This window comes from Chrysochloris asiatica, unplaced genomic scaffold (assembly GCF_000296735.1).
Source record: "Chrysochloris asiatica unplaced genomic scaffold, ChrAsi1.0 scaffold00103, whole genome shotgun sequence".
NCBI classification, from domain to species: Eukaryota; Metazoa; Chordata; class Mammalia; order Afrosoricida; family Chrysochloridae; genus Chrysochloris; species Chrysochloris asiatica.
Genome location: NW_006408621.1, coordinates 9,371,961 through 9,381,371, shown reverse-complemented (window position 1 = coordinate 9,381,371; position 9,411 = coordinate 9,371,961). Strand labels below are relative to the sequence as shown.

At 36.7% G+C, this 9,411-nt stretch overlaps 1 protein-coding gene across 1 annotated transcript in view; it reads left to right on the top strand.

Annotated features, from left to right (window-relative positions):
* The window catches only part of ESCO1 (establishment of sister chromatid cohesion N-acetyltransferase 1), a 46,861-nt gene that overhangs the window by 18,557 nt on the left and 18,893 nt on the right, over positions 1 to 9,411 (top strand). The window contains exon 5 of the mRNA XM_006867287.1: positions 1,370 to 1,501. Coding sequence (XP_006867349.1) covers positions 1,370 to 1,501 — 132 coding nt within the window. The remainder of the gene's footprint in view (positions 1 to 1,369; positions 1,502 to 9,411) is intronic.

Sequence of the window (9,411 nt, the reverse complement as noted above, 5' to 3'; positions counted from 1 at the left end):
ATGTGGTTCAGAGTTCTGGGACCATCCCCTGAACCTGCTTGGTCGGGTATTCTGTGTTGTTGTTGGCCGAGCTCTCTGCTATACGTCCACCCGATCCGCCATCTTGTTTGATCCCCTTGTCTTTGATCTTATTGCTTTCAGTTAATAGTTCAAATTGCATTGTTACAGAACAAAAAATAATTACTTTATGTTAATTCAATTATATTGTTGAGCTTTTGTTGAATAAAGGATAGAAATCATTTTGTAGTTATTATTCCAGACCAGAAATGTGAATTACTGAGACTATGTTGTTGGTTAAATGCTGTCATGTCAGTTCCAATTCATAGCAAGCCTCCGTAGGGTTTCTGAGGAGTGACCAGTGGGGTTTGAACCGCCGATCTTGCAGTTAGCAGTCCATTGCTTAAACTATAGCGAGTGTCACACCAGTTTTGAAAAAAACTTAATTTTACCTTTATCAAAAGTTTCTGGTGACATCAAAATGTTCTTTTTAATGTCTAAAAATATCTAGAAGAAAACCATGAAAAAGAACAGACTTTTAAGGCATTTTAAAAATGGAGTCCATACTTCCATACTTAATATACTTTTCATTCATACTCATGGAAGATTTGTGGATTTTGGTGATAAATTTTAGGCATGTAACCCTAGAATATTTTGAAGAAAGGATAGCTTTTACGAAAGTATTTATTTTGTTGGAGTCTTTAGGAGTTTCACATGGTTATTGTGCCTGACTTCTAATGAAAGGTTGGGCATTTGTGTCTGCCAGAGGTGCCTGGAAAGAGATTTGGTGAATTACTTCTGAAAAATCACAGTTCTGCTCTGGCACACACAGGGCTGCCATGAGCCAGCATTAGCTGAATGGCAAATGGTTTTTGGTTTTAGGTCTGCATGGTTGAGTGGATTTAATCTCTTTTTACTTTATTCCTCTTAATAGTTTGCTTGTGTATGATTTTATATGTTTTCATCTTCTTTGAGATGTATTTGTGAACTTTTAATTTTTACTAGTAATCTAGGAATTTTATGTATAAAAAATAGACTCCATTAACCATTGTTACTCTTAGCAGTATAATTTTGCAGGAATGAAAGTATGTTAATTCTCATTTATACAGTTTTTATTAGGGGTTTCAGCACTAAGTTTGTAGATATTCTTTAATTCCTTTGAGTTGTTGTATGCTAGGAATGAGGGATCAATTTCGTAAAATGGAAGTATTTGTTAATCAATTGATATACAGATTTAAAGACGAATATCTTAATTTTTCTAATTAATATTTAATAACTACAGATTAAACCATTTTCTCTTTATGTTCATATTATAGTCTTAGAGGCTAATGCTCTAGAATAATAATTGGTGGGGTGCTTTGTTTTTCACTAGGATGCAGGACAGAAACGATTTGGAGCCGTTTCCTGTAATGTTTGTGGAATGCTTTACACAGCTTCAAATCCAGAAGATGAAACACAGCATTTACTCTTTCACAACCAGTTCATAAGTGCTGTAAAATATGTGGTAAGTGGAATTCATACCTTCTAAAATGCAAACTCAGGTAATTAATCAAGAGATTAATGAGATAGATGATGACCAAATTTAAATCATTGGTAAATTTCTGTTTTTAGGAAGCAATTTGTTTATTGCATTAAGCCCTCGCAGTAAATACTGGCATATTTTTAAAATAAAGCCAAACATAAAAACCAGCTAATTCATTCTGGTTGGTTTGTGTTGTGGGATTTTACAATTAAATTATGTTTTTAAAGTAGTTTTTGTACCTCTATTGTTTTTTCATATTTATTTTGTTTTTTAATAGTTATTAATTGTTGATGAACATATTTAATACTCATATAGCTTGGCACAACTTTGTATTTTGGGGTTCATAGTGGTAATATATTTTGCCAAATAAGTGGTTTTGAAATTTCCTTTACCTGGGATGAGAGGTTTTCTCTATAAAATTAAGAAGAATTCTAGAAGGTTAAGACCTCAGAATTTTGTAATATACTAAAAAAAATCCCACAAAGTAAATAAATATTTTTAATATAAAATGTCTTACTGTATGTGCATTTGAGGCATAATGATTATTATTTAACATTTGTTTCTTAAAATAGAAAAACTATTATTAATTTTTAATCATTTCAGATATCTTACGAAAATAGTAATTTAATTGCTATTTACCCATATCTGAAATGGAATCTGTTTTTATTGTTTACATGTTACCTTCAGTACTGTACACTCACATTGATAAAGACCTCCAGGATATCTGAACTGAGATCACTAATTCCTATCTATAAGCTTTTCTGTAGACACCAATTGTTGCTTATTTAAAGGTCTTTATTGGCCGTAGTTAAACTCCTATCCCTACCTTTGATTGAAGGTTTTGTACTCATTATCTCATTCATCCGGTTATTTCAATTCAAAATAGAGGCGGGGTTATCTTTTGTTGGTCTCATTGTATTATTTCACCTTCCTTTTCCACATACACTCCTCTTCCCATTTAAGTGAAGTGTGAGTGGGACATATATACTATCTATAGATACATACTGATTTATCTTTTGAAATTTGTACTTTTCCAAGTTGACTAATTTTTTATTCTTTCAACTTGAAAAGAAAAATAGTTCTATTAGCTAGATGATAAAATAATTATAAGGCAAAAAGATTTCCATTTATTTCATGTACATAAACCAGTAGAGGTTAGTCTGAATGAACCCTGTTCAATTTATATTATTTTATTCTTGCTATAGTTTTGTTTCCTAAATTGAACGTAAATACAAAGTAGGTTAAAAAATTTAATTACTCACTCCAAGGAACATTCATAATTTCTGAGAGGAGCAGTAAAATCATTCAGGAAATAGGTACTCTATTCTTACATAGTGTCAAGGGAATTTGGTTTCTAGAAGATCATAGAGTCAACACATTCTAAACAAAATCTAACTCTTGCAAAACTACAAAGCAATGTAACAATATAGGGAAGAATGATTTCTGCCATAGCTACCCCTAATGCCCCTTCCCCCTTGATGGGACAGATCTAAGGGTTATTTATTTTCTGAAATAAACTTAGAAAGAAGGAATTGAGTTTAGCAGTTGGCCATTCTTTCCTAACATTAAAAGCAATAGTCTTATCTTTTTCTGTTTTCAGCTATAGGCATACATAGTCTCTAACATAGAAACTTCTTTAAATTGTAGCATTTTTTTGTTTGTTTTATGAAAAGATAAAAACATTATCTTAAGTATAAGGAGCCCTGGTGGCACAAATTAAGAACTTGGCAGTTAATCAAAAGGTTGTTGGTTCAAACTTATGTAGCTTCTTCATAGGATGAAGACTTGGCAATCTTGCTTGTACAGTGATTACAGCGAGAAACCCTGTGAGAGAGGAGGGGCAGTTCTAGTCTGTCCTTTGCAGTCACCGAGGCAGAATTGACTTTGTGGCACTTATCAAATATTCTGTAGTGATAGCAACTCTGGAATTTGACATTATTTATGGGACATTAAATATTTATTCAGCACCTGGTATTATGCCTTGCACAGGTATTTAAACACTTGAAATGCTGACAAAACATCTAATTTTATTTAGTGTTAGCTTTACCTGCTATGTTGTGTTTCTTGGAGAAAAGCACATTGAAAATAAGTCATTTGGTGTTCTGGCTTGAATTCATTTTAGGTATGCTCTTTTATATGGACAGTGTTCAGGAACTGGTGTGGCACTGTAGGATAAACACTGGACTGCTAATGGCAAGGTTAGCAGTACAAACCAACCAGCATCTCATTGGAAATCTATGGTTACTATGAGTCAGAACCGACTTGATGGCACTTAACAACAACAACAACCACAAGATTATTTTTAAATAGTATGATAAGTTTGAAACAATTGAGTATTAGACAATTAGAAATTATTAAAGTCCTATTTTCAAATAATTAAGATAATATTGAAATTATATACTCATAATAGAAATTGATGCCTACAGAGCCTTTTCTTTGTTGGTTAAAATACTTTTTTTTTTACTTTTTAATATCCTTTAATTCTCTTTGGTTGGAGGTAGGAGAGAGTGTGATGGAGCTCTCTTTCTCTATTCCTTTATTCTACCCTGTTTCTAGCACCATCTAGGGAAGTGCCTTTTGTATCTGACTTATACTATGAGTTGGTACCCACTCAGTGGCACTTAACAATAACAGCTTATCAGGGAACCTTGAAATGCTGCTGTCTGAGCCTACATTTTGAGTTAGATTTACGTACTTCAGTTTTTCTTACAAATTACAGTACTGTTTCTTAAAGGTATAAGGAGAAAGTAGGACAAGTTTTCCTCTGTTGTGGTTAGGTGCTGTTGAGTAGATTTTTGATTCATCATGACCTAATGTGACGAGTTTTTTAGACTGTAATCTTTACGGGAACAGATCATCAGGTCATTTTTCCCACAGAGCCACTGGGTGGGTTAGAACAGCCAAACTTCTGATTAGCAACCAAGCATTTAACCATTGTGCCATCAGGCCTTCTTACTTCTCCCCTAGTGGTATAGGTTTATCTTGAACATTGAGCCATGTTGCCAGGCCAAGAAATTAGGAGCTCAGTTGTATTTTGTTTGGTTTTTCAGTAATCATTTTGAGTCTCCATTAACTTCCAGAGGAGCCCTGGTGGTGGTGTATTAGGTTACGTTACCAGCATTGGGCTGCTAACCACAAGGTTAGTAGTTCAAATCCACCAGCTGCTCTATAGAAGAAAAATGAGACTTTCTGCTCCCAGAGTTTTACAGGCTCTGAAACCCTTTACCGGGGTTACTGTGAGTTAGAACCTACTCAACAGCACACAGCAGTTAGCTTTCAGTAATGCAGAAAGAGGAATGGCATTTGGATCATTCTGTTTTTTCCTGTGTACTTCCTCGTCACCTTGGATTCCTTAGCATCTGACTGACTGCTGTATGAGGCTAGGGTGCACTACTCTCAGGGCTGCATGGTGTACACCCTTGACTTCAGGTTTAGGAGCAAAGTCTGAAAGGAATGAAAAGTTTAACAAGAAAAATTAAAAAGCGATACAGCTATATTATATATTTAAATAAACCATTCATTGGCTTTGAAATTGAAAGGCCACAGATATGTGGTTTCACAAATGGAGAGAGTTAAGTTAATCTGTGATTGATAGCATAGTATATAACTAAAGCATGAGAAAGCTTGCCATCTTTATGGGGGAATAATAGGTAGATCTTTTTGAAAGAATTAGGATTTTTGTATATTTTGGGGCTAGATACATAGATCAGGCTGTGGAATATTTTGAGTGCTATTTGGACTTTTAATTTTAGGTGTTGAAGCATTTTGAGAAGAGTGAATGGTGTAGTAATATTAAAATGATACTATGGTAGAGTGTAGGAAGCAATATCTTTTTCATGGCATTGAGTAAGAGTAAAGAGTGCATATGTGCAGTGCCTTATAGTCTTGAATTACTCTGGTGTTGGTGAGTAGGTAAAATACTGATGACTAGAGAAACTTTGAAGAAATTTTTGAGAGATCTCTGACTGGATATAGAACTTCACTCTCCCGCACAGTAACTGCTAAACCACATGAAATTTAAAATGCTGTTACTTAGTCAGATTAGCCAGTGTCAATAACCATACCTTTAATGTAGTTACTGTATTAGACAGTATGTTGTTGCTGTTGTTAACTGCCGTTGTGTCTGTTCCAACTCATGGCGACCCTGTATAGAGTTTCCAAGGAGCCGCTGGTGAACTTGACCTGCTGCCCTTGCAGTTCAAACTGACCTTGAACTCCAGTGCATTATCCCACAGCACCACTCTAGGACTCCATTAGATAGTATGTTGTTTTTAAGTGCTGTGGAATTGATTGCAACCCATACCGACCCTGTATAGGGTTTCCAAGGAGCAGCTGGTGAGCTTGAACCACGACCTTGCAGCCCTCAAATGACTTTGCCGTCTGACGCATTAGCCCACAGCACCATTCAAGTACTCCATCAGGTAGTATAGATATAGAAAATTTGTTTCTCATAGTTTTATTGGGTAGCACAGTTCCAGAAAGCCACAGATAGATGCTATAAAGAAATACATTTCTAATTTCTAATTTAGGAAAACCATGATCCATCAACTCTTAATTAACCTTATTTGGCACTGCAGGATAAGCATTGGACTGTAAGGTCTGTTTGAACCCCAAGGTTGGCAGTTCAAACCTCACCTATTGCTCCTGGGAAACCCTATACAGGGTTGCCATGAGTGGGAAACCACTGGATGGCTCTTAACAACAACAAAAAATGGCATAGCAAATGACAGTTTAACAGTTTATATGCATATAGTTAATTCAGTGATGTTGATTACATTTCTTTGAATTGTGCAGCCATTCTCACCTCCTTTTCTTGAGTTGTTCCTCCTGCCACTCACATAAATTTACTGTTGTCATCTAAAGTTGCTATTCCAGTCTTTTGAGTTGCTGTTGTCATTTTGATAGTCTTAGAGCATAATGTTTAAGGTAGGCATTCTTTATTAGGTAAGTTTAAGATGGCTTCTAGAGATATTTTTAATTTGAGTTTTGGATATCTTAGGGCAGTAGTAGTTTTTGGAGTTTATCCAGCCCCTTGGCTCTAGAATGTTGAGTCCAAGAGAACGTGAAATTCTTTTGTGCATTCCCCCCCCCCCATTTTGATCAAGATTCTTGTGTAGACTCTTTGATCAAATGTCCAAAGGGCACATTTTGTAAGCCGGCCTCTGGTCTGCAGGCACACTGCCTTTCTCAGTCACTTTTGCTTTCAAATGTTATGAGTTTGGGATCAAACATTTCCTTCCAGCAGAGATGGTGTTCTAAGCACCACAAAATACAAGAACTCTCAACTTTTGAGACCAACTTGGCAGCTTTTCACGTGAACTCATTGGTGGAGAATTGTCTGGTTGGAGTCCCTACAGATTTCAGTCTGCTTTGTTAGCCCACCTAACAGCTATTAGAAAAAATTTTTTCATGTCCAAAGAAAGTTTCACTGTCTTTGGCATGCATGCCTCTTTGCCTGTTCTCCCAGACTTGGTAAATGTCCTAGGGATAACGTTGGTATCTGCTTGCCTACGAAGGACTTGTTTGTCCTTGGCAATCAGTTTGTTTAGATGATTTTGTGTCTATAGCACTTTAATGCCTTTAGAAATATTCATGTTTTTTAGTTTATCAGATGTTTTCATATTACAACAGAAGCAGTGATCTTTTGTGGCTTTAAAAAAAAAATCCTGACTGGAAACGTTTACTCCAAACTAGGTAAATTTTGAGAACATTCAGTAATGGATTTGGAGGCTGAATTTATCTTTGGATGTAAGGGTAGAGTGAAGTTTGGAACCATGAATTTTTAAAAATCATGAGTAATATTAATGAGGTTAGTAAATATGCTCACGGAGTCCCTGGTGACATTAAGATGAGATCCACATCAAAAGTATTTCTTATACATAGTTGGAATTGGTTGTTACAAGTTGAAAAGTACTTACCTCTGGAGTCCTGGTGTGGTGCTATGTGTTAATGCACTGGACTGCAAAGTTCGTTTAAACCACAAGGTTGGCATTCAAGCTATCCAGTCACTTCTCAGAAACCCTACGTAGGGTTGCTATGTGTTGGAACCGACTCTGTGGCACTTAACAAAAACAACAGCAACAAATTTGCAACTCCTAATAGAAAAAATGAAGGAGCTCTGGTAGCGTAGTGGTTACGAATTGGTCTGTGAACCACAGGGTCAGCAGTTTGAAACTACCAGCTGCTCCACGGGAGAAAGATGAGGCTTTCTAGTCCCGTAAAGATTTACGGCCTTGGAAACCCTGTTCAGGGTTGCTATGGGTCGGAACCAACTTGACGGCACTTAACAACAACAGTAGAGAAAATGAGGTCTGGTGTGCCATGTGGTGGGTTAATGAGCTGTACTGCAAGGTTGCTTTGAACCACAAGGTTGAAAGTTTAAGCTCACCAGGCTCTCTTTGGAAACCCTCTACAGGGTCTTGTGAGTTGAACCGACTCAAACGGCATTTAACAACAACAATAAAGAAAAGGAGTCCTAGTGTGGCACTGTAGGATAAGCACAGGACCTCAAGGTTGGTTTAAACCACAGGGTAGGTGGTTCCTACTTAACAGCCACTTTTCGGGGAACCCTGTAAGGAGCTCTGGTAGCATAGTGGTTACGAATTGGGCTGTGAACCGCAAGGTCAGCAATTCGAAACTACCAGCTGTTCCGCAGGAGAAAAATGAGGCTTTCTGCTCCCATAAAGATTTACAGCCTCGGAAACCCTGTACAGGGTCGCTATGAGTCCGAACCAACTCCACGGCACATAACCACCAACCACCACCATACAGGGTCACTCACTATGAGTCCATGGAACTTAACAATAAAAGAATCCTAGTGTTACACAGTAGGGTAAGCACTGGACGGCTAATTGCAAGGTTGATGGTTCAAACTCACCAACTGTTCCTCAGAAACCCTATTCAGGTCACTAGGAATCAGAATCAACTTGATGGCACTTAGCAACAATAGGGAAATAGAAGCGCTGGTCATGCAGTGATTAAATACTCAGCTGCTTACTAAAAGGTTGGTGGCTCAACCTTTCACAGAGAAGAATATAGGTTGGAAACTCTATGAGGCAGCTCTGCCCTGCACTATAGGGTTGCTATGTTGGAATCACTTGAAGTAGGAGGGTAATGCTTAGCATTCTTTTATTTGAAGATGACAGAAAAGAATCTCTTAGTTCCCCTGGTTTGTATTTATAGTACAAGTTTTCCTAACTGACACAAGTGGGAGAATTGGTGTGAGAACCTCATAAGCGTATTTAATAATAGGGTATTATAGAAACATGATGTTAGGACCGTGATCCTGGTGTGGTGCTGTAGTGTTAGCACTCACTCGACTGCGAACCACTTGGCTGGTTCAAACTCACCAGCTTGGAAACTATGCAGGGTTACTATTAGTCAGAACTAACTCAATGGCACTTAACAACAATGCAAGGATATGCAACAAAGATTAGAGAAGTATGGCTAATGTCTGAATAAAGTCAGAAAAGACAAGTAGGAGTTTTTTAATCAGGCCAAGGGACCACCCTTATGTAACAACGTTGGGAAATGTATCTCATTATGACTAGTGACTGATAGAATGGAGATGAGACTATATGAGGAGCCAGATCATTAATGACTTTGTAAGATGGAAAGGTTCTGAATATTTAAAAACCCCGCAAGAAAATGCTTTAAAAGTTCTTAAGCTCAACTTGGCTAGAAAAACATCTTTATCAATATTGTCATTAATATAAGGTTATTTTCACTAAGAAATGACCAGCTTCTTGGAATAGTGGTTAGTTTTTTGGGGAATAGTTTTAAATGTTAACTTTGATTAGACCCCTTTTTATTATAGTAAAAAAAAAAGGAAATACAGATAAGGAAAAAAGAAAAATTATTACAATGCCATCACTCAGATAAACTGTTTGTTT